General features: G+C 37.6%; 1 protein-coding gene across 1 annotated transcript; it reads right to left on the bottom strand.

Annotated features, from left to right (window-relative positions):
* Nucleotides 1-27917, bottom strand: Tex55 (testis expressed 55). The gene is made up of 4 exons (XM_074075228.1): nucleotides 26967-27917; nucleotides 26275-26418; nucleotides 23921-23980; nucleotides 1-153 (listed from the first exon to the last, which is right to left on the bottom strand). Exons 1-4 carry the CDS (start codon nucleotides 27915-27917, stop codon nucleotides 1-3), a joined length of 1308 nt encoding a protein of 435 aa, XP_073931329.1.
* Between the last annotated feature and the right edge of the window lie 55 nt (nucleotides 27918-27972).

The following is a 27972-nucleotide window of genomic DNA, read 5'->3' as shown; positions in this document are numbered from 1 at the left end:
TTAGTCCCCTTTACTGTCCCCTCTGTTGGCCTGACCAATCATGTGAGAAAACTCCAGGCCCTGGGTCCAGCTCCCAATTCTGAATCTAGCTCTGAAACTGCACTTCCTTCGGGAGAAGTCAGCCTGGACACCTTCACTCATTCCCACTACTTCCTGCATAGACATTCAAAAAGATAAATCAAGTCTGGAGTTAAAGGGGATGGTAAGTGTTCCAGGCCTTTGTCTTCTTATAAACACAATGGCGTTACTCTGTTTTTCCTCTGAATCTTCTTTTTCTTTCCTGGCCACCAGTTTTTTTGAAGAATACCAAATTAGATTATGTCCTCTCTTAACTTAATTTGATATTTGCTATATATATATATATATATCTTTGATTTTTAAAAAAGTTAAAAACGTTTAATAGCTCTTGTGTATGGAACATTCTGTGATGCAGTTTAAGCCCATCCTTTAATCAGACAGTTTCTGAGGCAGAAGCTGGAGGATCATGAGTTCCAGGTCAACTTGGCCTACATATTGAGATCCTACTTCAGAAAACAAAGCAAAACAATAAAAGAGCATAAGTCAGACTTTGGTGTTTCCTTCCATGAAGCAGTTCAGTGGAAACCACTTTGGTCTCAGCATAGAGTCTAGCACTCACTGTGGCTCTCCCTTTCCTGATTGCTCAGAAGTCACCTGAGGTACCCAGTGTTCCCTGTGTTCCCCCACTCACATACTTCCTCTCACATCACCTGTTTTATTTTCTCCATGAAAGAATCCAAAGACTGGTGCTGTTTATTTGTTGTCTTTCATTCCTTGTTCTTGCTGCCTCACTCAACCTGGAAGAGTTTCAAGTGGACAAATGAGTTTCTGATTTGAGAGGTTTAGGATGAATTAATTCTATGCAGTTCTGGAAAAACATTGTTGCAAGAAGTAATGCTTGAGAAGAAAGTCGAAAGTGTGTGACCAAAGTGCCACTTACATGAGGGCGTCTGCATTTCTGCTTGTGTCACCCTGAATCATTCTCTGCTTTTAAGGTAACATGTGGCATTTTATTCTGACAGCAAAACCAGTGCACATCTATTGAAGACAATCATCACCTATAGTCCCCTACCCAGTGATAATCTCAAGGAATGTTTTGGGATAGAATCATCCATTGAGGAAGTTGTTGAGGGACTGTTACATGTCACATACAAGTCTTCTGCCAGTAAATGGACAAAAACTCTACTGACATGGTGCTAACTTTCTTCTTTGTATTTCCCCACATAGTTGTAGTCATACTTATTCACAGTCTCCTACACCAGTTATTTTCACTTAAAAACAGTGCAGACGACACTCTATGTGTTCATTTACAGCATCATTTTAATGGATGTATTGTATCCTGGCATGCGAATATACTATTATGTGTTTGACTGAATCTCTGTGGTTGAAAATTCAGGTCCCTTAAAATTTTTCAATGCTATAATAATGTTGTAGAAAATATCTGTATATAAATTTAGAATATATTCATTATTTCCTTGGTACAAGTTCCTAGAATTAGAAAATTAGAACTTGCATATTCATCATAAAGTATTTGAAAATATTGATTCATGAGCTCAAATTGTACTTCAGAGAGATCTTAACACACACAACCCCCACCACAACAGTGAAAGAAAGAACCCATTTCTCTGCATTTCTAGGTACTATCTTAAAAAGGCCATTACCTATAATACCTATAAAAAGTATTTGATCAACATCTAATTGTTTTTATTTCTATTTCTTTATTTACATGTTTTCTTCAATAAGTTTCCCATTCAAGTTCTTGGCCCTCTTTATTTTTTGGTAGTATTGGGCTTTGAAATCAGGGCCTTGTACTTGCTAGGCAGGCACTCTACCACTTGGACCACACCCCCAGCCCTTTTTGCTTTAGGTAGTTCTCAAATACGGTGTCATCATTTATACCCAGGCTGGCTTTGACTGTGATGCTATTTACATTTCCTGTTTACATTAGCTGCTTAGATGACAGGTGTGTACCACCACACCCAGCTTTCATTGTTTGAGATGAGGTCTCATAAACTTTTTGCCCAGCCTGACATCAAACCATGATCCTTCTGATGTCTGCCTCCTAAGTAGCTAGGATTGCAGGTGTGAGCCACTGTGCCTGGCTCTTGGCTCACTTCTTTGAAAATATGCATAGTTTTTGTTTTGTTTTGTTTTGGTGTTTTGAGACAGAGTCTTGATATGTAGGTCAGGCTGGCTTCAATCTTGCTGCCCCTTGCCTCAAACTCCTGAGTGCTGAGATTATAGATGTGCACCACCATTTCTGGCTTGGGAGTATATATATATATATATATATATATACAAAAAACTGATTTATGGGAACTTATTATATATTTAAGATAATGACACATCATGTATATTGCAACTATTCCTTTTTTTTTTGAGACAGAGTCTTGCTATGTAGCCCAACTGTCCTTAAACTATGTAGCTCAGATTTACCTTGAGCGTGTGATCTTCCTGTTTCAGTCTCTCATTTTCTGAGATTACAAGCATATACCACCATGCCAGGCTTGCAACTATTATTTTTAGTCATTTACCTTTTTTTTTTTTTGCTATTTTTTCCCCCTACAGTTTCTCTGGTTTTTCATGTCAGTTATGTATTTTCTATAATGATCTTTACCTTTGGCGGTATGCTCAGAAAAGGCTTTCTAACTCAGGATTTCATATTTCCTGTTTTTCTATGCTTTCATCCCTTTCAGTTTGTATTTTTGTCTGTTTGACTGTGTCTGCATATTGTTACATATGTAGATGCACACTCTTATATGAGGTGGGGTAGATCAAATACTCATCCAAATAATTAAACAATGAGAACAGCAACATTAATTGGATGGCTAGAACTTCACTGCATGGATGTGCTACAATTTATTTGACCATTGTGTGTTTGGACAATTATCCACATTTTTCCTTATAGAATTTTAACACGAATCTTCCCTATGAAATTGTCCAAGTTCAGTGTCATTTCTGGCAGTGTCATTTATGTACATGAGTGATTTTATAGGTACGGGACTTTTGGTGATAACCAGGGGTGTTTCTGGTGACTAAAACAGTTGGAAAGGTCACTAGGAAGGAGGAGTCATTGAGTGACTCACAGCTCATGCCTTTCCAGCACTGACTCTTCTCCCTCCGCTTAGCTGCCCTCGAGGGTTCTCAGCTGCAGCTCTGCCCTGGTGTGGTGATCATTGCTGCTTCCATCTGCTTTCTGTCTTCAGAAAACAAAATCTCTGGTTCGTCTGCCTACTGCTTTGAGTATTATAATGGGATTTGCTTCTTTTTGTAAAATCTTTGCTGTGATTTTAATGGAGTCTGAGAAGAGTTTTTTTTCTTTAAAAATATTGAAGAATGGAATTAGGCAGACAAATGAACTCCGCCTGTTGGAGTCCTTGCTGTTCATAATAACAGACATGTCACACTACCACTCTCCATCTGGTGTTGGCTTCTTACAGATGCTGCCAGCACTGCAGGAAAGAAAGAGTCTATTCAGAGCCTAATATGGCACCAGCACACGAATACTCATGAGAACCTGATTTTTCTCTTGAGTTTTCCTTACAGCATTTCCAGTTAGTTAGTTTGTTTGTTTTTTTGTAGTGCTGGGGATTGAAACCAGAGCCTCACATGTGCTAGGCAAGTGATCTACCACTGATCTACACCTCCAGCCCCATCATAAATAACTAGCATGAAGATTCAAGCACAGGCACACAGCCATCTGGAACTCCCCGTCCGCATGTCTATACTCAAATACATCTTCTCACATATGGGCACAAAATCACCAACAGACTCGATTGTACAGACTCACGTCTAGGTACCTACAAAAATAGGGTAGGTTTGAATACAGCTGATACAGGGGTTATCTAGATAAGAATAAAGGAAAATAGGTGGAAAAGAGTAGGTGGATAAAACAGAGTGAGTTACTAGTCAGAAGTAGTAGGAGGCTAATTAAAAAAAAATAAAGTATATGCAAGAGACCAAAGAGTAAAACTATGGAATCTGTAAAGGATGACGGAAATAGGAAGGCAATTCTCCTGAAAGCACAGTATTCTGTTGCTGAGTTTCTTCTCTGTTATATGGTGAACTCAGACTATTAACCACATTTCTACAGTCCTTCCTTTCTTTTCCTCCCTCTCCCCTCCCTCCCTCTTTTCCTTCTTCCTTCCTCCCTTCCTCCCTCCCTACTTCCTTCCTTCCTTCCTTTCTCCCTCCCTTCCTTCCCTTACCCTCTCTTTCTTAATAAAAATAACTTTATTGGTATACAATTCACATGGCATAAAATTTGCCCCTCTGGAGTGTATAAACCAGTGGTTTTTAGAATATTCAGAGTTATGTGGACATCACCACTGCCTAATTCCAGAACATTTTCATCACTCTCCAAAGAAATCACATGGTTGTTAGCAGTCACTCCCTATTCCTCATCCTAGTCCCTGACATCCAATAATCTGTCTCCATGGATCTGTCCTTATTCTGAACATTTAACGTAAGCAAAATTGCATAAGATGTGGCCTTTTGTGTCTGCTTTTTTTACTTTACACAATATTTTCTAGGTTCATCCACATCACAGACACGTGTCTGTATTTCATTCCTTTTTATTGCTGAATAACATTCCACTTTATAGAAAGATCACCATTTCATTTTGAATTAGAAGATAGATTGTGGTAAAAAGCCAATAATAAAAATTTTCCATTCATAACCACTTAAAAAAATTTTTTATTTATTATTATTTAAAAATATTTTTATTCATATGTGCATACAATGTTTGGGTCATTTCTCCCCCCTGCCCCCACCCCCTCTTCCCCCCCTGCCCCCTCCCTCTCCCCCCACCCCCTTGATACCCAGCAGAAACTATTTTGCCCTTATCTCTAATTTTGTTGTAGAGAGAGTATAAGCAATAATAGGAAGGAACAAGGGTTTTTGCTGGTTGAGATAAGGATAGCTATACAGGGCATTGACTCACATTGATTTCCTGTGGATGTGTGTTACCTTCTAGGTTAATTCTTCTTGAACTAACCTTTTCTCTAGTTTATGGCCCCCTTCTCCTATTGGCCTCAGTTGCTTTAAAGTATCTGCTTTAGTTTCTCTGTGTTGAGGGCAACAAATGCTATCTAGTTTTTTAGGTGTCTTACCTATCCTTACTCCTCCCTTGTGTGCTCTCGCTTTTATCATGTGCTCAAAGTCCAATCCCATTGTTGTGTTTGCCCTTGATCTAATGTCCGCATATGAGGGAGAACATACGATTTTTGGTCTTTTGGGCCAGGCTGACCTCACTTAGAATGATGTTCTCCAATTCCATCCATTTACCAGCGAATGATAACATTTCGTTCTTCTTCATGGCTGCATAAAATTCCATTGTGTATAGATACCACATTTTCTTAATCCAGTCATCAGTATTGGGGCATCTTGGCTGTTTCCATAACTTGGCTATTGTGAATAGTGCCGCAATAAACATGGGTGTGCAGGTGCCTCCGGAGTAACCTGTGTCACAGTCTTTTGGGTATATCCCCAAGAGCGGTATTGCTGGATCAAATGGTAGATCAATGTTTAGCTTTTTAAGTAGCCTCCAAATTTTTTTCCAGAGTGGTTATACTTCATAACCACTTTTAAGGGTACAGTTCAGTAGTGTTAGGGAATATGCAGTGTATCTCTGTACCTTTTCCATCTTGCAAAACACAGTTCATACCCATTAACATAACTCCTAATTTCTTGCCTCCAGCTCCTGATAAACCAGCATTTGACTTTGTTTCCATGAATTTGAGTACTTTAGATACCTAGTTTAAGAATCGTATTTTTTTTTGTTTCTGGCTTGTTTTATTTATCATAACGTCCTCAAGGTTCGTCTATGTTGTAGCATGTGACTGCCGTTTAAACTCAGGGCTAGTGCTTCTAGGAAGGTGCTCTACCATTTGAGTCATGCTCCTTCCTCCAGTTTCCCTTCCCTTTTCAGGACGAATAACACTGCATTGCATCTAGATACATTTTAAAATCTGTCCCTAAGTCGATAGACATTGTTATTACCTTTGGGCTTCTGTGAACGCCGCTGTGGACATTTGTATATGTTTAGTGTGAAAGTGTATTTTCAAGTCTCTTGAGTATGTACACTAGGTGTGGAACTTCTGGGCAATATGACAATGCAGTGTTTTCAAAGCAGCACCCGTTTTCATTCCCATCAGCAGAACTTGAGGGTTCCAGTCTCTCCAGATTCTTGGTAACGTTTGTGATTGTCTGCCGTTTTGATTAGAGTCATCCTAGTTAATGTGAGCTGATATCTCATTGTGGTTTTTATGTATATTCCCCAGTGACCAATGATGACAAATTTATTCTTTAAATGGAAGTGGGAGGGAACAGACCCAGGGAAAACTGGTAGCTTCACTTTCTATTACTGTGAGGAAATCAGAGTGACTGGGGAACGGAGTGAGGGAGAGCTACCAGAATTGTGCTTGGGTACAATCAGTATTACTACTGTTGATAGTAATGTAGCAGGGAAGAGGATCAGAAGAAAACAGACTAGGCCTGAGTCCTGAGAAAGTAGCAGGGAGGTAGGGATGGCATAGCACAGAGATAAAACCTGAGAAATCTGAACATGAGGAAGGTCACGTAGCACTAGGGAGGGGAAAGTCACATAGCACTAGGGTAGAGTAGCCAATAAAATTAAATATAACCATATATGGATTACATCTTGCTTTTTGCTTCTGTAACCTGCTGGCAAGGGTATATATGGTGAGACCCCTTTGTTCTTGGGGCTCAGCTTTTGGACATGAGTTGGCTGAGTCTGTGCTGGCACAATAAAACATTTCTTCCTGCTAATTGACTCAAGAGTCCGGTATCTCAGCTAGCAACCTCTTGCAACAGTAACACCTTATTTTACTTGAGACATTCACACCTCCATAAATAACTCCTCCATAAGTAAGCTTGGAAGCTTCCTTCAAAGGTGGTCAAGTTTTTGATCTCTGATTACTCTGACATTGAAACTTTCATTCCCCATTTGTATTTTAGATGGCCATCCATGTTCTCTGCCTGTTTTACTCTGAAAGGGCCAATTCTGAGACTCCTCTTCTTCTGTTTGACAGCTAGCTTCACTCAGATTCTCACTTTTCATGTTTATTCTGGCCCAGATTACTTCCTGCCACTTAAGAACCGAACACTGTCTACTTCTAGCTGATTTATATCCAACACTAGACGGCATTTTTAGCAAAGAGCCTCAGTCCCTGCATGTTAAACTATGTCTACATCTCTTCTCAGATAAATATGTTCAGGCAGAGCGTCATGGCAACCCCATCCCCTCTGTTCCCCTGCCTCTTTATGAAAGGTCAAACATAGTTGTGAAAAGCTGGGTGCTGGTGGCTCACACTTATAATCCTGGCTACTCAGGAGGCAGAGATAGGAGGACCGCAATTCAAAGCCAACCCTGGGCAAATAGTTCATGAGACCCTATCTTGAAAAAACCCATCCCTAAAAATGACTGGGGGAGTGGCTCAAGGTGAAGGCCCTGAGTTCAAGCCCCAGTACCACACACACACACACACACACACACACTGTAGTTGTAAAAGGCATCATGCAGGGCTGAAGCAACTGATGTGGCTAAATCTGAGGTATTCTTGTGAAAGCTGTCAGTACTAAATACCAGTGAACTAAATTCAATGATTAATTGCAGATGGTATTGATAACATTGAGTAATAACAGCAATCCAATCTTTGAGTTATTTTGTTCAAGCAATTAATCAGTTATAACTTTAGTTAGATCACTCAGATTCTCCCACAGACTCACTGTGAACTTACCAGTTTTCACCTGGTAAGCCCGTGGTCAACAGACAAGCACCTTATCTGTCTCACTGGAGAACATTTATTGAGTTTGAGTATACACACATCCTGTGTGGATAAATGCAAAGAAAAAGCTAGATAAAACTTGAAGCTACAAGGACTTTTTATGTATGATTATGAGAAACGAAGGTCAGAATATTTAAAAACTAGAGTTTGTGTGTGAATGTCCAAACAGAAGTTTAATTCATTGTAATGCAACCACATAATCATACTGAGTCACCAGATAAACAATATAAAGAATCTAATCTGGTTCAGGGTTTAAATAGAAATTTTGAAAAAGCTTCAGCTCACAATAGTAGTATTAGCTGATCACCTCAGATAAGATTTCTGGGCAGCTATTCTCATGCCAGACAGACCCAGTTAAAGCTTTTTGCTGTTAAATACCAGTTAGCCTGACTGTGCATTACACATGACATTTAGGGATACTGGTAATGAGGAAGTGACATTCTGCCTCACCCACGGGTGTGTGTAGGGCAGTATAACATATTTGAGCCATGTATAGCTCAGAAGTGAATTACCCCTGGGGGAAGGTTAAGTTCTTCTCATGAACGGCAGAATACAATAAGCAGTGATTAAAAAAAAAAAAGGAAACTAGTAAAACATATCATAGTTATTAAGAAACATGAAAGATATTCAAATAATAATCTTCCATTAAAAGAATAAAAAGTATTATTATAAGTTGTTTTACACAGCATTTCTGATTGAAATTTTGGAAACAGCTTGGAGAAATCACAGATTTTTATGTCGTATGAGAAATACATATAAATTGCTAATAGTTTTTTATCCTCTGGGATTTGTGAACTCACTATTGTTTAGGCTTTGGGGAATAAGTATTGAAATATCAATATGTATAATTATGTGTATTTTTGAATGATTATCCAGAGAATCTATAACTGTTATGCAAATTTTACAAAGATACCCTATGTATTTTTACTTAAAAATTAAGAAAACATTTAGGCAGAGTCACCTCCAAGGCCTATTCCAAAGCCATTTTTCAGAGTGGGAAACAGAACATAACATTGACACTGATGGTTGATGCATTACTGAAGAGAGATTCGTTCTCTGTTGGTTTCATGTTTCATCTCTGTTTTTCATCATTTCCTGTACCTAAGGAGAATTAAAAAGAATTTTTTTTCACTTGCAATCTTGGTCTACTTTGAGTTACTATGCCTTGTGGGGTTTAAATATGTAGAGTTTTGAAATACAGAAATCCTTGTACTGAGTGGGAACAAATAATTTAGACTTTGATAAGTCAAGCAAACATGTTGTAATCTCTGGGGGAACCATTATCAAATGGGCAGTGACCATATTCTGTGTGATACTGTTAATAGTAGGAACATGTCACATCTATTTGACAAAATCTGCATTTGGCAAGACCTGTATTGTATCTATGTAGTATACAAAGAGAGAACAACAATGTAAACTATAGATGTTAGTTAATATGTCAGTATCAGCCCATCAACTGAAACAAGCATATATCTATGAAAAATGCTAATTATTGGGGAAAGTAGGAATGGGATGAGGGCAGGAGTTAAATAGGAACTCACTGCACCTTCTGCTCAATTTTTCTGTAAGTCTAAAAGTGTCCTAAAATAAAGTCCATTAATTAAAAAATTATCCCAATAAGAAACCAAAAAATATAAAAGCATATAAATTTTAAGCTAGTATAGGGAATATAAAAGAAGGCAAATGTAGAGTAAAAGAAACAGAACAGGTAGGACAAGTAACACATGGAAAACAAGATCTAAAATCAATCCATAAATGAGTAACAGCTTGTCAGATTTGAGTCATACTGATAAAAAGCAAAACTCAATAAAACGTTTCATGTAGGAACCAAATCTAAAGCTTAAGGACTGATAAAGTTTAGAATTACTAAAGATGGAAAAGATACACCATTTAAATGTAAAGTACAATAATGTTGCATATATTAGTCAGACTTCATGATGTGCCATCCAGTGACAAAAAATTTAATTTACCAGAAAGATATGAAATTCTGAATTCATATGCAACTAATAATATCACTGTAACAACATGTACACAGCAAAAATTGACAGAACTATAGGAGACCAGATAATTACAACTATATTGTATAAAAATGTTTAGTAAAGATGAAGTAATGGATATATTTATACCACTTCCCAGTAATTGCAAAATAAACACTTTTCCAACTCCAAATAATTCATTTATAACAGTTAACTATATGATAACAGTTAATCACAAAGCAAGTCAATGTGTTTCAAAGATTTGACATCATCCAGAGTATCCGTCAGCAAAAGGCAACTGTCTTAGAAACTGAGAGACAACTACAAAGTCCAATATCTACTTTATATAAATAATCTAATGTCCAAAAAACATGGGCTGAGGAAGAAATCATAATGAGAATTAGACACTAAGTAAAAAAATCACATATTCAAATTTATGTGATAAAGCTTTAAATGCACATATTATTATTATTTTACAAAAGGAAATTTTGCCTCCTATATGCAGAAGGATGCACTTAGCAGTACAAATAACTATATATTATGGGCAAAATACAATCCCTGTCCTCTAAACAAACAAAACATAAGCCAAACCAAACCAAAAAAACAAAAAACAAAAAACACCAACCCATAGGTGCCTGAAGGTTCTGAAGACTAAGCAAAGACAGACAGATTTGGGATGGCAGGGATCTAAACTTGGAGCAAGTGACCAACATGAAATGAATTTCTCATTTTCTCAACTTTGACCCAGTGGCAGGCACATCCACAGTCATAGCCCTGGCAGTGCAAGAATGCCTAAAACTCTTACAGAAATCCCAGTCTTTCTGGATGGAAGAACCAGGGAAAGAGTCTGGTTAAATATGGCCAAATGCTGAAAATGAGGGGGAACTCTACAAAAGAGAAGGCAATTCCTCAATTTTTTAAATGAATCTTGTACAAACCCCAGTCTGAACCTTGAAGCATGCATCCACAGGACAGATTCAAAGTTGTGCAGTAAATGCTTGAAGAATTGATCTGAGATATGGCTTACCAACCACAGAAGGCAAGATAGAGCTGATAGTTTGAATCTACCATATTAAAGCCAATATAACAAAAATATCAACATTCATCAGAGGAATACAGCAGAACACAATCTATATACTATATAATGTTCCCAATACCCAAGGTTGTCTAAAATTATCTTACAGAAAACCTAGAAAATGCAATTCATTCTGAATGAAAAAGACAATCAGTAGAAGACAACTCCACAATGATCCTGTCATTGAGATGGTCAGATAAGGACTTCAAAGCAGTTAAGATGACTTTGCTCAGTGATGTAAAGGAAAACAAACTGAATACACTGAAAATACAATGAAAGAAAATATAGGAAATATCAGAGGAGAAGTAGAAAATATAGGAAACAGCCAAATTGGAAATTTATCACTGGAAAATAATTTTTAAAATCACTACACAAGTTTAATAGTAGAATATAGATATATTGATAACAGAGGAGTCAGTGAACTTAAAAATAGAGTCAAGGAATTTGATCTGAAGAAGAGAGAGAGAAAACTTGACAAAAACATGAAAAGAGCTTCATGAAGCTGTGGGACAGTATCAGAACGTCTAAGAAGGATAACATGAGTTGAAGAAAGAGACTAGGGAAGAAAAATATCTAAAGAAATTATAGCAGAAAACTTCTAAATTTCAGTGAAAGACACAAGTGTACAGATTGAAGAAGCCCAGCCAACTCCCCCAAAGGTAAATTCTAAGATGTTACTATCAAATACCTAGAAACTAAAGATCATGAAGGCAGCTGAGACCACACAGTAGGTCCAGGAGAAACACCATTTGACTGACTCTGGACTTTTCAAAATTACAAAAGTAAGAAGATGGTGAAAGCACATTTCCAAAGAGTTGGGGACAAAGAACTAAATTCTACATCTAGCAAAAATGTCCTATAAGAATGAAAGTGAAATAAACGTTCAAATGAAGGAAAACCATTAGTGTTCATTGCTAGCCATCCTGAAATGTCAAAGCTAAAAGCCCTTTGGGTTGGAGGAAAATAATTTCAGAGAGAAAATTGGAAATTCACAGATGAATAAAGAGCATTAAAAATATAAATTATCTGGATATATGCAAACAACTATTTTTTTCCTCTTAAGTGCTTTAAAATTTGTGGGATTATTTAAAGTAAAAATGATATTATTGTCTTATTGGGGTTTTCATGAACGGAGTAAGTGACATGTGACAAGTTCAACATGAAGAATTGTGGAAGGGAGTAAAAGGAACTACATGGTTGTAAGTTTTCCTCCTTTTATGTGAAGTTAAACAATATTAATTCCAACAATATACTGAGATATCAGGATAGAAAATATAACCCCTGTAGGATGCTGGTGGCTCATGCCTGTAATCTATCTACTTGCTTGGCTGAGATCAAGAGGACTGAGATTCAAGACCAGCCCAGGCAAGTTTGTGGAACCCTATCAGCAAAATAACCAGAGCAAAATGAACTGGTAGTGTGACTCAAACAAGAGAGTGCCTGCCTTGCAAGTGTAAAATTCTGAGTTCAAACCCCAGTCACACCAAAAAAAAAAAAAAAAAAAAGTAATCTTTATAGCAATCGCTAAAAAAATGACAAGAAGAGATATAGCTAGAAATATGTAATAAACTAAGAAGAATACTAAAACTACCCAAATAATCCAAAAGAGAATGAAGGATTAAAAAATAGAAGGGACAAAACAAAAAATAAAACAAGAGATCTCAATTCAACTATATTTATAATTGGGTTAAATGCTAATGGTCTAAACAAGGGATTGACAAACATTTAATGAGAAAAGCTAGAAAATACATATTTTAGACTTTGTAGGACACATTGTCACTCTGTCACTGCTGCAGATTTCTCCTGCACCTTTCTCTTTTCTTTCTCTTCTTCTTTTCTCCCTTTTTTTCTTTATGCATTTAAAAAAATGTAAGTCCTTTCTTAACTATAGGCCATTTAAAAATAGGAAACCACAGTTTGCCAACCATGGTCTAAATGGTTCAATTAAAGAATAAAGATACTGGCCCAGCATGATGGCACACATCTGTAATCTTAGCAATGTGAGAGACTGAGGTAGGAGGGTTGCATGTTTGAGGCCAATCTGGGTAACTCCAGATAAGTAAAATAAAATAAATAAGATAAAAAAAGCTCAAGGATATAGCTCAGTGGTATAGAGTCCCTGGATTCAATCCCCATTAAAAAAAAAAAAAGCAGAGGTTGTCGAAATAGATAAGAAATTAACTAGGGCACAACTATGTGCTGCCTATAAGAGACATAATTTAAATATAAAGCACAGATAGGTTGAAAATAAATGAATGGGAAGAGATATACAAATTAAAGTATAGGACTTAAATGCTGAATGGCTATCTCAAAATCAGGGAAAACACATTTTCTGGCAAATAGTATTACCAAGGATAAAGATGGACATTTCATAATAATGACAGGTCAATTGACCAGGAAGACATAACAATCATTAATGTGCATCATAACAGAGATTTAGAATACACAAAAGGAAAATTAAGGGGAGAATAGCCACTTCCATAATTACAGCTGAAAATTAAATACCCCTTTTTAGCAATTGATAGAACTACATAAAAAATCAGGGAAGACTGGACTGGTGGAGTGACTCAAGTGGTAGAGCACCTGCCTAGCTAGACTTCAACCCTCAATACTGCTTAAAAAAAATCAGGAAAGATATAGATTTGAACAACATTATCTTCCTTCTTGATCTAGTGACATTTATCAAACACAACATCAACAACAGAAGAATACAAATTCTTTTCAACTACATAAAATACATTAACCAAGATGTACCATATGCTGATATCTAAAAATATCAATAAATTTAAAAATACTTAAAATGTACAAAGCACAACAAAATTAACCTGGAATCAATAACAATAACACATCTAGAAAATCCCCAAATATTTGGGAATTAAAAGCATACTTCTAAATAAATAATTATTCAAAGCGGAAATCACCAAAGAAATAAAAAATATTTTGAATTGAATGATAATGAAAATATAACATCAAAATTTGTGAGGTACCATAAAAGCAGCATCTCTAGAGAAGTATATTTTTAAATGTCTATATTGGAAAAGAAGTCTTAAAATCATTGATCTAAGATTTCACCTTGCAAAGTTATAAAAATAGCAGTCAATCCTTATTTGCACTGCCTGCCTCACTTTTGCTTTGCTAATACATCACTCTGCTAATAAAAAAGCTATAAAAGTAAGAGTAATGTAAACTCAAATTAGGGAGGAGAAAATGAATAATAAAGATGAGCACAAAAAAGTAACAAAATTAAAAAAGAGAGACAATAAATAAAACCAACAAAGACCAAAGCTAGTTCCTCGAAAAGAGCAATAAATTGGTAGACCCTCAGGCTATCCTGATCCGGAAAACCATCTCAGGTGGGAAGACTTGATGGGTCATTGCTGGCTTTGAAGAGGAAGAAAAGGGAGGTGGAGCCAAGGAATGCAGTGGTCTGTGTGTCTATGGCACACAGCCTATAGACAGTAAGAAAATAGAGGGTTTTGGTCCTACCACCATAAAGGATTGAATTCTGTCAACAAAACAAAAGAGTAGGAAATGAACCCTTCTCCAAAGCTTCCAGGATGGAATATAGCCTGCCAACACCTAGTTTTAGTACGGTGAGACATGTGGCAGGTTTCAGACCTACAGAATCATAAGGTATAAAATTTGTATGGATTTAAGTCATAAGGTTTCTAATGATCTGTTATAGCAGCAGAAGAAAACTATTATGGCACCATTAACAAATATTAACTACATGTAGATTGAAAACATAGGAAAATATCTTCTGTTAGGTAAAAATTTCTCAGTGAGGACTCAAAAAAGCACAAACCCTAAAAGTACTCATATGTTTATTAAAATTAAAAATGATCTTTGAAAGATATTGCAAAAAAAAATCAAAGGAAAGTCATAATGGGAGAAAACATTTGCAATACATATATCTGACAAAGAATTGGTGTCCTGAATAGATAAAAAACTGTAACTACTCATTAATAACAAAACAACAACCAAACTCAGGCATGGTGGCTCACACCTGTAAAATCCCAACTACTTGGGAGGTAGAAACCAGGAGGATGGAGGTTTGAGGCCACCTGGGCAAAAAGTGCAAGATCCTATCTGAAAAATAACTGAAAAAGACTGGGGAAGTGGCACTTGCCTAGCAAGTACAACACCCTGAGTTCAATCCTCAGTACTGCCAATAAATAAATGGATAAATAAATAAATAGATTTAACTTTACATTTCACACTTCACAAAGATGTTATATAAATGAACAAGTATATGAAAAGATGTTCAATACTTCTATTAATCAGGGAAATGTGAAATAAAACCACAATAAAGTTTGACTACATACGAGAATGGCTAAAATTGCAAATCAAGATTTGACAAAAGAATTTGGGGCTCAAAAAAGTAGATGTTGGGTAGATTCCAAGATGGCGGCTAGAGGGAGGAAACAGAAAGCGAGCCTCCTATAGTGAAATCTTGGAGAGACGCTGGAGACACACTTTGCAGGCATAATCACTGAGAAGAGGCATAACTTTGACCCCTCCACATCTCCAGCCGGTGCAGAGAATCTCCACTTCACGTTAAACGGAGAAACAAGGAGGGCCCCTGGACTGCCAGTCGCCAGCGCCCAGACGGCTTGGGAAGATGCGGACCAGGTGAGCTTCGTGGTACCGCGGTACTCCCACAGACAAGCCTGGGCCAGAGCAGCATAGCCCCCTGGACAGACAGACCTCCGCCCAGGGAAAAAAAAGAGAAACTGAGTAATAAGCAATAAGAACAATAAAGACATATGAGAAAGAGGGTGAGGCACACTGAGCACCGAAGACTGGGGGAAGGGAATCCTTCCCGGGACTGTAAATAAACAAGCCGGGGGGGCCGGAGAGGCTCTGGCAGGAGTGGGGGCGTGCCCAGCAACCAGGAGCGGGAAAGCTTGTGAGAGTGGAGGAGGGAGGAAAACTCCACAGGAGAGGAGGGAAGACCCACTTCCCACGTGAACTGTAAACAAACATGGCGGCTGGCAGGAGCAGCAGCACTGCCCAGTAATCAGGAGCAGGAAAGCTTGTGAAAGTGATGGAAGGAGGAAAACTCCACAGGAGAGGAGGGAAGACCCACCTCCCACATGAACTGTAAATAAACACGCAAGCCTGAGAACGCGGTTGCAGGGTCACCTTTCCCAGTGTGCTTGGAAAGGGGAAAGCTTGTAGCAGAGGCTCACGCACAGGAGAACTCTGAGCAAACAAAGCCTGTGGGACCAGGTGAGTGCTAAGCTCACCCCAGAGATCTGCATAAATAATGCCGCCAGCAACAGCAGGCTGACAGCAGCAGGCAGGCAAGCCACAGCTGCAGATACCATTCTCAGAACTGTCTCCAGACTCTTTTTTTTTTCTTTTTCTCCCTACCTTTGATGAGAGAACAACCAAATTACACCTGCATGCTGAAAAACTTACTGAAACTGTATTGCATTTGAACTTGGAACACTTGGTAGGGTTTTTTTTTTTTTGGGTGTATGTGTGTGTGTGTAGTTTTGTTCTACTTATGTGTCCCTTTTGATGAGACAACTGCAGAACAACATCTGAGGCACCATCTCCAGGATTGGAGACTGAGATGGACACCCAAATTATTAAGACTGAAACTTCATTGCATTTGAACTTGGAGGTTTTTGGTTTTTTGGTTTTTTTTTTTAAATTTTCTATTTTTCACTTTATTTTATTTTTATATATAGATATTTCTTTCATTTACTTATTTTTATTTTTATTCTTATCTTTTTTTTTATTTTTGATTTTCAATCCTCTCTCTGTCTCTCTAATGTCTGTTCAGCTTACTGTCAATTAGTACACTAATGCTCCCTGTTTATACCTTTGAAACTCTCTTGTCTGATACCTTATTCTGTTTTCTCCTTCTTGTCTGTGTATTTGTTTTTCCCTTTTCTTTAACTTCTTGCTTTCCATCTCAGCTCACCCTTCCATTCTAAATATTACCATTGTTGTTATTACAAGCTAGAAAATACTTAATTGCACACAGTACAGGGACAGTAACAACACCAAGGACAATGACGGGAAGACAGAAAAAACAGGGAAACCAGTTTCCCCACAGCAAAAAATTAGTACAGGAATCAGAGGGGAATGAAGAGAACAGAAACTCAGATCCAGACTCCAACAAAATGAAGATAAACTATGCCAAAGGACCCAATGAAGCCCACAAGAATAATTTAAAAGAAGACATACTACACGTACTCAATGAGAATTTTATAGAGATGATACTGCATAGGGTCAACCAAAATGTACAGTAGACACTCAAGAAATTCCAAGACAACAAAAATAGAGAATATGAAAAAGCAAAAGAAGAAATAAAGGAAACCATACAAGCACTGTATAAACACCAAAGTGAAACAGAGAACATGATGAATAAACAGATAAATGAACTCAGGACAAAAATAGACAACATTAAAGAGGAAACCACCCAGGATATGGAAAACCTCAGAAAAAAAACTGAAACAGAACTGCAAAACAAAACAGAAGGCCAATCCAGCAGAATAGAACAAACAGAAGACAAAATCTCAGAACTTGAAGATGAAATGGTAATTAAAGGAAAAACCGGAGAACTATTAATTAAAAAACTAAAGACCTGTAAAAAGAAAATGCAAGAACTCACTGACTCCATCAAAAGACCAAACTTGAGAATCATGGGCATCGAAGAAGGAGAAAAGGTGCAAGCGAAAGGAATGTGTAATATATTCAACAAAACAATAACAGAAAATTTCCCAAATCTAGAGAAAGATATTCCCATATATATGCAAGAGAAAGATATTCCCATATATATGTCCTGGAGGCACCTGTTTGGTGCCTCCAAGACACCAAACAGACCAGATAAAAATAGAACTATCCAACGACATGTCATCATTAAAACAAGTTCAGACACTAAGGAAAGAATATTGAAGGCTGTAAGAGAGAAAAAACAAGTAACATACAAAGGTAAATCCATCAAAATCACAGCAGACTTCCCAACAGAAACATTAAAAGCAAGAACAGTGTGGGGTGAAGTCTTCCGGGCACTGAATGAAAATAACTTCAACCCCAGGATACTCTACCCAGCAAAACTATCATTCAAAATAGATGGAGCAATAAAAGTCTTCCATGATAAGCAGAAACTAAAACAATATGTGACCACAAAGCCACCACTACAAAAGATTCTTCAAGGGATTCTGCGCATAGAAAGTGAAACCCAACTTAACCATGAAAAGACAGGCAGCACCAAACCACAGGAAAAGAAAAAGCAAGACAGTAGAGAGCAACCTCAACTTAGGTACACACAATCAAACCTTCAAACAACTAAGACAACTAAATGACAGGAATCACCACATACCTATCAGTACTAACACTTAATGTTAACGGACTTAATTCACCCATCAAAAGGCAGCGCTTGATGAAATGGATTAAAAAGGAAGAGCCAACAATTTGTTGCTTACAGTAGACCCATCTCACTGACAAAATAAGCATAGGCTTAGGATGAAAGGCTGGAAGAAGATTTACCAAGCCAATGGCCCCCGAAAACAGGCAGGAGTAGCAATACTTGTCTCTGACAAAGTAGACTTCAAACCTACATTGATCAAACGAGATAAAGAAGGACATTCCATACTAATAAAAGGGGAAATAGACCAAAAGGAAATAGTAATCATCAACCTGTATGCACCCAATGTCAACGCACCCAATTTCATCAAACATAACCTGAAAGACCTAAAAGCATTTATAAACGACAACACAGTGGTTGTGGGAGACTTTAACACCCCATTATCATCAGTAGATAGGTCATCCAAACAAAAATCAATAAAGAAATCCAAGATCTAAAGTATACAATAGATCAAATGGACCTAGTTGATGTCTATAGAACATTTCATCCAACTTCTACACAATATACATTCTTCTCAGCAGCCCAAGGAACCTTCTCCAAAATAGATCATATCCTAGGGCACAAAGCAAGTCTCAGAAAATATAAGAAAATAGAAATTATACCATGCATACTATCTGATCACAATGCAGTAAAAGTAGAACTCAACAACAAAAGTAAAGACAAAAAACATGCAAACAGCTGGAAACTAAATAACTCATTACTTAATGAAGAATGGATCATTGATGAAATAAAAGAGGAAATTAAGAAGTTCCTGGAAGTCAATGAAAATGAAAACACAACCTACCAGAACCTATGGGACACAGCTAAGGCAGTCCTGAGAGGAAAGTTTATAGCCATGAGTGCATATATTAAAAAGACTGAAAGATCCCAAATCAATGACCTAATGATACATCTCAAACTCCTAGAAAAACAAGAACAAGCAAATCCCAAAACAAATAGAAGGAGAGAAATAATAAAAATAAGAGCTGAAATCAACAAAATAGAAACCAAAAAAAACCATACAAAGAATTAATGAAACAAAAAGTTGCTTCTTTGAAAAAATAAACAAGATAGATAGACCCCTGGCAAACCTGACTAAAATAAGGAGAGAAAAAACCCAAATTAGTAGAATCAGGAATGCAAAAGGGGAGATAACAACAAACACCATGGAAGTCCAGGAAATCATCAGAGACTACTTTGAGAACCTATATTCAAATAAATTTGAAAATCGTAAAGAAATGGACAGATTTCTAGACACATATGATCATCCAAAAGTGAACCAAGAGGAAATTAATCACCTGAATAGATCTATAACACAAAATGAAATTGAAGCAGCAATCAAGAGTCTCCCCAAAAGGAAAAGTCCAGGACCTGATGGATTCTCTGCTGAATTCTATCAGACCTTTAAAGAAGAATTGATACCAACACTCCTTAAACTATTCCACGAAATAGAAAGGGAAGGAAAACTGCCAAACACATTTTATGAAGCCAGTATTACAGTTATCCCAAAACCAGGCAAAGACACCTCCAAAAAGGAGAACTATAGGCCAATCTCCTTAATGAACATTGACGCAAAAATCCTCAACAAAATAACGGCAAACCGAATTCAACACATCAAAAAGATTATTCACCACGACCAAGTAGGCTTTATCCCAGGGATGCAGGGGTGGTTCAACATATGAAAATCAATAACCGTAATAAACCACATTAACAGAAGCAAAGACAAAAACCACTTGATCATCTCAATAGATGCAGAAAAAGCCTTTGATAAGATCCAACACCATTTCATGATAAAAGCTCTAAGAAAACTAGGAATAGAAGGAAAGTACCTCAACATTATAAAAGCTATATATGACAAACCTACAGCCACCATTATACTTAATGGAGAAAAACTGGAACCATTCCCTCTAAAATCAGGAACTAGACAAGAATGCCCACTATCTCCAGTCCTATTCAACATAGTACTGGAATTCCTAGCCAGAGCAATTAGGCAAGAAGAAGGAATAAAAGGAATACAAGTAGGTAAAGAAACTGTCAAAATATCCCTATTTGCAGACGACATGATCCTATACCTTAAAGACCCAAAAAACTCTACTCAGAAGCTTCTAGACATCATCAATAGCTATAGCAAGGTAGCAGGATATAAAATCAACATAAAAAAATCATTAGCATTTCTATACACTAACAATGAGCAAAGTGGAAAAGAATGTATGAAAACAATTCCATTTACAATAGCCTCAAACAAAATCAAATACCTAGGTGTAAACCTAACAAAAGATGTGAAAGACCTCTACAAGGAAAACTATACACTTCTGAAGAAAGAGATTGAGGAAGACTATAGAAAGTGGAGAGATCTCCCATGCTCATGGATTGGTAGAATCAACATAGTAAAAATGTCGATACTCCCCAAAGTAATCTACATGTTTAATGCAATTCCCATCAAAATTCCAATGACATTCATTAAAGAGATTGAAAAATCTACTGTGAAATTTATATGGAAACACAAGAGGCCACGAATAGCCAAGGCAATACTCAGTCAAAAGAACAATGCAGGAGGTATCACAATACCTGACTTCAAACTATATTACAAAGCAATAACAATAAAAACAGCATGGTACTGGCACAAAAACAGACATGAAGACCAGTGGAACAGAATAGAGGATCCAGATATGAAGCCACACATCTATGAGCAACTTATCTTTGACAATGGAGCTAAAAATATACGATGGAGAAATAGCAGCCTCTTCAACAAAAACTGCTGGGAAAACTGGTTAGCAGTCTGCAAAAAACTGAAACTAGATCCATGTATATCACCCTATACCAAGATTAACTCAAAATGGATCAAGGATCTTAATATCAGACCACAAACTCTAAAGTTGATACAGGAAAGAGTAGGAAATACTCTGGAGTTAGTAGGTATAGGTAAGAACTTTCTCAATGAAACCCCAGCAGCACAGCAACTAAGAGCTAGCATAGATAAATGGGACCTCATAAAACTAAAAAGCTTCTGTTCATCAAAAGAAATGGTCTCTAAACTGAAGAGAACACCCACAGAGTGGGAGAAAATATTTGCCAACTATACATCAGACAAAGGACTGATAACCAGAATATATAGGGAACTTAAAAAACTAAATTCTCCCAAAACTAATGAACTAATAAAGAAATGGGCATGTGAACTAAAGAGAACTTTCTCAAAAGAAGAAATTCAAATGGCCAGAAAACACATGAAAAAATGCTCACCATCTCTAGCAATAAAGGAAATGCAAATTAAAACCACACTAAGATTCCACCTCACCCCTGTTAGAATAGCCATCATCAGCAACACCACCAACAACAGGTGTTGGCGAGGATGCGGGGAAAAAGGAACCCTCTTACACTGTTGGTGGGAATGTAAACTAGTACAACCACTCTGGAAAAAAATTTGGAGGCTACTTAAAAAGCTAGACATTGATCTACCATTTGATCCAGCAATACCACTCTTGGGGATATACCCAAAAGACTGTTACTCCAGAGGCACCTGCACATCCATGTTTATTGCGGCACTATTCACAATAGCCAAGTTATGGAAACAGCCAAGATGCCCCACCACTGACGAATGGATTTAGAAAATGTGGTATCTATACACAATGGAATTTTATGCAGCCATGAAGAAGAACGAAATGTTATCATTCGCTGGTAAATGGATGGAATTGGAGAACATCATTCTGAGTGAGGTTAGCCTGGCCCAAAAGACCAAAAATCGTATGTTCTCCCTCATATGTGGACATTAGATCAAGGGCAAACACAACAAGGGGACTGGACTATGAGCACATGATAAACGCGAGAGCACACAAGGGAGGGGTGAGGATAGGTAAGACACCTAAAAAACTAGCTAGCATTTGTTGCCCTTAATGCAGAGAAACTAAAGCAGATACCTTAAAGCAACTGAGGCCAATAGGAAAAGGGGAACAGGTACTAGAGAAAAGGTTAGATTAAAAAGAATTAACCTAGAAGGTAACACCCACACACAGGAAATCAATGTGAGTCAATACCCTGTATAGCTATCCTTATCTCAACCAGCAAAACCCCTTGTTCCTTCCTATTATTGCTTATACTCTCTCTACAACAAAATTAGAGATAAGGGCAAAATAGTTTCTGCTGGGTATTGGGAGGGGAGCGGGAGGGTGCGGAGTGGGTGGTAAGGGAGGGGGTGGGGGCAGGGGAGAAATGAACCAAGCCTTGTATGCACATATGAATAATAAAAGAAAAATGAAAAAAAAAAGAAAATAAGAGTTGTTTTTTTGAAAAGATAAAGCAACTCAACAAACCTTTAGCCTGGTTAAAACAATTAGAAGACTCAACCAAAATCAGAAATGAAAGAAGAGAAATTACAATGGGCACTACCAGAATATAAGGTATCATAAGAAACAGCTATGAATAATTATACATCTTCAAATTGGGCAAACTAGAAGTAATTAATAAATTCTTACAAACATATATCCTACCAAGACTGAATCAAGATGAAACAGAAAATCTGAACAGATCAATAATGAGTAAGGAAATTGGATCAATAATAAAAAAGAATCCCCACAATGAAAAACCTAGGACCAGATGGCCTCACAGTGGAATTCTATGAGATTACAGAAGAACTAATACCAATCCTTCTCAAACTCTTCCAAAAAGAATTGAAGATCAAATACTTTAAATGAATTTTATGAGGCCAGCATTCCCTTGATAGGCAAGATACACAAGGACTCTACAATAAAATCACAGATTAGTATCCCTAATGAACACAGATGCAAAATCCTCAACAATATAGGAGAGAATAAAATTCAACAACACATTAAAGGGATCATTCAAGAAGGAGCAAGGGAGGAGGGACAGTTTAGAATCACTCAACACTTTTCTGTATCTCCAAAAAGAAATAAGTACACTGTACTTCTAATTATTACTGTTCACTTATACAAATGGCTTAACATTGCCCATAGTAAGCATTGTTAAGGATATAGAACAATTGAAACTCTTATACACTGTTGGTGGGAATGCAAATTGGTACAGTCATTTTGGAAAATTATTTGAAATAATCTATTAAAGCTAACCAAACACTCCACAATCTAGCAATTACTCTCCAAGGTATGTACTCAAGAGAAATGTGTCACTAGAGGCATATGCAAAAAAAGTTCACATCAAAAAATGTCATTGCTCCACCTTGGAAAAGACCTGCATCTCCATGAGAAATGCAGTGGCTAAATTAATATATTCTGCGCAATGAATACCACACAGCAATGAAAATGAATGAAGTGCAGATGTGCACAATGGATGGATTCGTCTCACAGATGGAATTTTTATTTATGCCCCAGAAACAAATACATATGATATTTGGTCCCTTTTATAGATCAAAAGCTGTCAAATCTAAACAAATGCATTTCATGATTCATGTTTAGCAGCAAAATTAAAAAGAAAAGTGAAGAGGTTATTATGATAAAGGTCAGAATAACAATTCTTTTCTGAGGAGGGAAAGGAAGGTGGTCTGTGATGCTGGCAATGTTCTATTTGTAAAAACTGGAATAACAGTTACAGGTATGTTTATTTCATGATAATTTAGGAGTTGTACATGTTTTGCTCTGACAGTTTGTTGCATGTGTGCTGTATTTTATAAGAATGAGAATAAAATGGTTGTTCTTTTTCTCCTATTTCATACCTGTTTCAGCATAAAACTCAGGGGGTCCTCTGGCTTTTCATAGACTAAGTTTTCAGTGATCTGCTGAGAAAACATAAGGCATCATATTTTGGTTCTGGGGGAAAGTTATGCAATCAGGTTATAACTGATGGATCGTTCCCACTAACATGTATCATAACATTTGGAAGGAATTCCTATATTGCTACAAAGTAACACCCTACTTTCTTACTATTGATAAAATTAGGCAAATTAAGATAAAATTTGGAGGAGTAAACAATGGGTAAATAGCAATGGATTCTTTTAGTTGTTTCCAAGGTCAAAGAGGTAGCGAGAAAGTTTTGGAGAACTCTTTGTTTTGAGCATTCTGATTTTATTAGACTGATAAATTAATAGATTATTTGTTTTGAAGAATAGTCAAATAAAAATTGAAAACTGTGACTTTGCAAGTACCCTAAAAAGGTACTTGTTCAGTTGTACTACTAAATGAGAAAAGTATATCAAACTTCAGAAATTCACTTCCATACTTGTTATTATTGACTAGCTCAAAAAATATAATAAACACGCTTCTCATTTGCAGGGACTATCAATCAGGCAAATTTCAAGTGTGAAATATTCAGATATGCCTAAAGCATCCACATCATTCAATTATGTATTTCCTATGTATATATGTAGAAATTTTAATGTTATTTATATTTAATTGCTGGGGATGGAACCCAGGGCCTTGTGCATGTTAGGCAAGTGCTGTACCACTGAGCTACATACCAGCTCTTTCATATACATGTTTCTATTGAACATAAGCTCGATAACGAATTCTTCTTATAACAATGTTGCATGCATAAGCATTATTTTTTCTTGAACTATGAAGAAAATTATTTATATAATGATTAAAAGTCGACTTCTTTTTGGCAGTACTGGTGTTTGAACTCAGGGCCTTGTGCTTGCTAGGCAAGCCCTCTACCATCTGAGCCATCCCTCAGCCCTAAAAGTCTACTTTCTAGGCTGGTCCTCCACCACTTGAGCCATGCCCTGTGCTCCAAAAGTGTCTACTTTCTTAAATAGTTTTCTTTATCCAATTTAATAATTAGTAATACCTTGATTAAAGCCAGAAACCTAGCCAATAGTAATCTCCCAGCAAAAAGACAATTTAAGAAGGAAAAAGCAGCTGGGAATGGTGACTCATGACTCTTAATCCCAGTTACTTGGGAGGCAGAGATCAGAGGACCATGATTCGAGGTCAGCCCAGGTGAAAAGTTTTTGAGACACTGATATCAAACAAACTTGGTGTGGTGGTTCACGTCTATAATCCCAGCTACATGGGAAGCATGAGTAGAAGGATCAAAGATGCTGGACGGATAAAGTGAAGTGTGACCCTATTTGAAAAATAACCTAAAAGAAAGGACAAGGGGAAGGCAAGGCCCTGAGTTCAAATCTCAGTATTGTAAGGGAAAGTAGGAGGAGGAAGAAACGGAGGGAGGGAAGAAGACAGAGAAAGAGATAGTGGGGAGACAGACAGAGAGAGAGACAGAGAGACAGAGAGAGAAAGAGAGAGAGAGAAGGAAAAGGCAGGCATAAAGCAGGGTTAATGAAGTAGATATCACTTATCATTATTTTATATGAAAAATCTGAGGTTCACAAAAGGTAAGTAATTATCTCCAAATCACAAAGATTAGAAATGGCAAAGTTAGAATGTGAGCCATGGCCTAACAGATCACAGTATTTGTGCTCTTTTCTCTGTACCTACTTTAAATATTTCTAGTTTAGGTATTTTCATTTGAGGTGAGCTCTCCTAATTTTACACCTTTCTAACCACAGAGTCACTTCATGTACAAATTCTACTATAGCTGTAAATGTGTTTTGCTGGATAAATGATATTAATGAAAATAAACATGCCAGTCAAACAAAGGCAGTCCACCAAACAGCCCTGTTCCTACATCTTGCTCAATATAGCAGCTGTAGTAATGTCTTGTAGTTCCATACTGACCAAGAAAAATACTTTAATGGAGATTCCTGAGAATAATGAGATTTATAATTTCAGGAATTAGAAGCAATTTCAAACTATTTTTTTCCCTTTAAAGAATTTAATTCTTGGAAAGCACTTATACTTCAGCCTGGAAATTCTTTCTCTCTCCTTTTGCAATTGTCCTTTCTTTCTGAAGGCTAAAACTTTCATCGTTGGCCAAGTTTTTCTCTGTCAACCACCTCCTCCTCTCTCATTACTCTGAAAAGCTTAATATTATGGTATCATTCATTTGGTGTCATCATTTACTACATTTGGTAAATACATCTTAATGCACTTACTGACTTCTCAATTACACTACTTCTCTTTTTACAGCCATTACCTGTTGAAAAACTCACAAGGAGAACTGAGGGTTTACCTGGAATATTTGCAGAATGTGGTGCTTTTCCATGTACTGGAGTGAAACTTGGTAAGGATCTTCATACACGATAGGTGGGAACCTCCTCTTGTACTTCTGATTGTGTGAATGAGAACTTTTTCCTTGGCCAAATTCTATATCACCCTAAAATTAAAATATCCCCCAAAGAGTTTTTAATAAATCTAAAAGCCCCAGCAATTTTTGCTGTTGTTGTCATTAATGGAATCTAGATTTGATGGGATCTTAATACCAGGAGTTGGAGAAAAGATAGATTTCTGTGAAAGACCCAGCTCATCCCCCAGGAAATACAATGCCCTTCAAGTCCTGGGAGGTACCATGGGCATCTCCAATCTACTTCAAATACTTTTCCCCTCACAGGAGTCTGCAAATCAATTCCCAACTACCTTCCCTTGGTTAAAAGCCCAGAGAGGGAAATGTTTTAGGGTTCTAGAGTTAGTAGCAGAAACAGGACTTGAAACCTAGGTTTACTAAATCCTGGCTCATTGATCCTTGGAGAAGTAGAGGAGGAACGTATTTTTTATTTTCCACCCTTCTCCTGCCCTTTCTGAAATGTGTGGCTTTATCTGTCATTCTTGATCCAACATGTGCCAACCCTCACCCCTTACTACCTCCCCAGACCCCATGTTGGCCGCCAATGTCCCTGTTAGGTGTCAGATGCCCCTTTCACCCACAGGGCTGCTTTCTGTGTATTGAGCTTTTTCTTGATTGGTGGTAGTGTGCACTCTGCTTGAGATGGAGGGCAATTTTTGGTATGAAGATTGGCCTTTTGCTTGACAGGTATTGGTGAATCTTACACCAGCCTGGCCATCCACCTGTGTAGGATTTGAGCCTTGATCTTTGGTTTCTGTTGAGCTATCTTCTAAGTTGTAGTACTGTATTCTGTACCCATCCTCCCTGTCCTTGTCATTAAACACAGGAAACTTTCTGTCCTCAAATTGGCCTGGTGTTTCATTGGATGATGGGTAGTCATCTGTGTAGTCAACCTGGTCATCTTCACTGTAGTAATCCTGGTCAACTGTAAGTTGATTCGCCTCGCTGTCAGTCTCGTCAGCACTCTGCTGTTCAACTACTTCGGTGTCTTGGTTGTATGAATGGGGTTGAGTTCTGTAGTCAGCTTGGTAAAACAAGCCCTCAGCAATTTCTCCATCAGCTTGCCTGGACAATCTAAAGTCAGGCTGTTGAGAAAGTTTCCTTTCAGCCTGGCCACTCAACCTCTGGTCAGCCTGTTGAGCAGCTCTTTTCTCCTCCTGGCTGGACAAAGTGTGGTCAACCTGCTGGGAAGGTCTTTGCTCGATCGGTTTAGACAATTCTTCTTCAGGCTGTTGAGTAGCTCTTTGGTCAGTTGGAGCAGACTGGTCCATCAGTCCATATGCCGTATTATCAGCTTGGCTGGATGAATTGTCACCAGTCTGTTCAGATGATCTCTGGTTAACCTGGTCGTCTGCTCCAGGCCCAATGTGTACTTGATGGTCAGCTTGGCCAGCTATTCTGTCATTAGTTTGGTCATTTACCCCACCTTGGGCCTGATTCTTCTGGATGTCTTCTTCCTGGTTATTAGGGTGGCCAGTAGTTGGGGGAGAAGCTGTGCTCTTAAGTTCCCCCTCTTCTGGAGGCTCATCCATCTTTTTCTGAGTCCCTGACTGGTCTCTGTTGCCAGGTGCTATGGGAGGGGCCTGG

The sequence above is a fragment of the Castor canadensis genome, chromosome 5 (assembly GCF_047511655.1).
Source record: "Castor canadensis chromosome 5, mCasCan1.hap1v2, whole genome shotgun sequence".
NCBI lineage: Eukaryota > Metazoa > Chordata > Mammalia > Rodentia > Castoridae > Castor > Castor canadensis.
The sequence above is the reverse complement of the archived record's forward strand: the minus strand, read 5'-3'. Positions and strand labels throughout refer to the sequence as shown.

Bases quoted from the DNA above. Each gene is read 5' to 3' on its own strand.
- Tex55 (XM_074075228.1), bottom strand. From the start codon at position 27,917: ATGGATGAGCCTCCAGAAGAGGGGGAACTTAAGAGCACAGCTTCTCCC. The intron at 23,981-26,274 runs GTAAACCCTCAG...TTTTCTCAGCAG, and splicing joins ACATTCTGCAAATATTCCAG to ATCACTGAAAACTTAGTCTA. The intron at 154-23,920 runs GTATGAAATAGG...ATGTCTATGCAG, and splicing joins TGAGTTTTATGCTGAAACAG to GAAGTAGTGGGAATGAGTGA.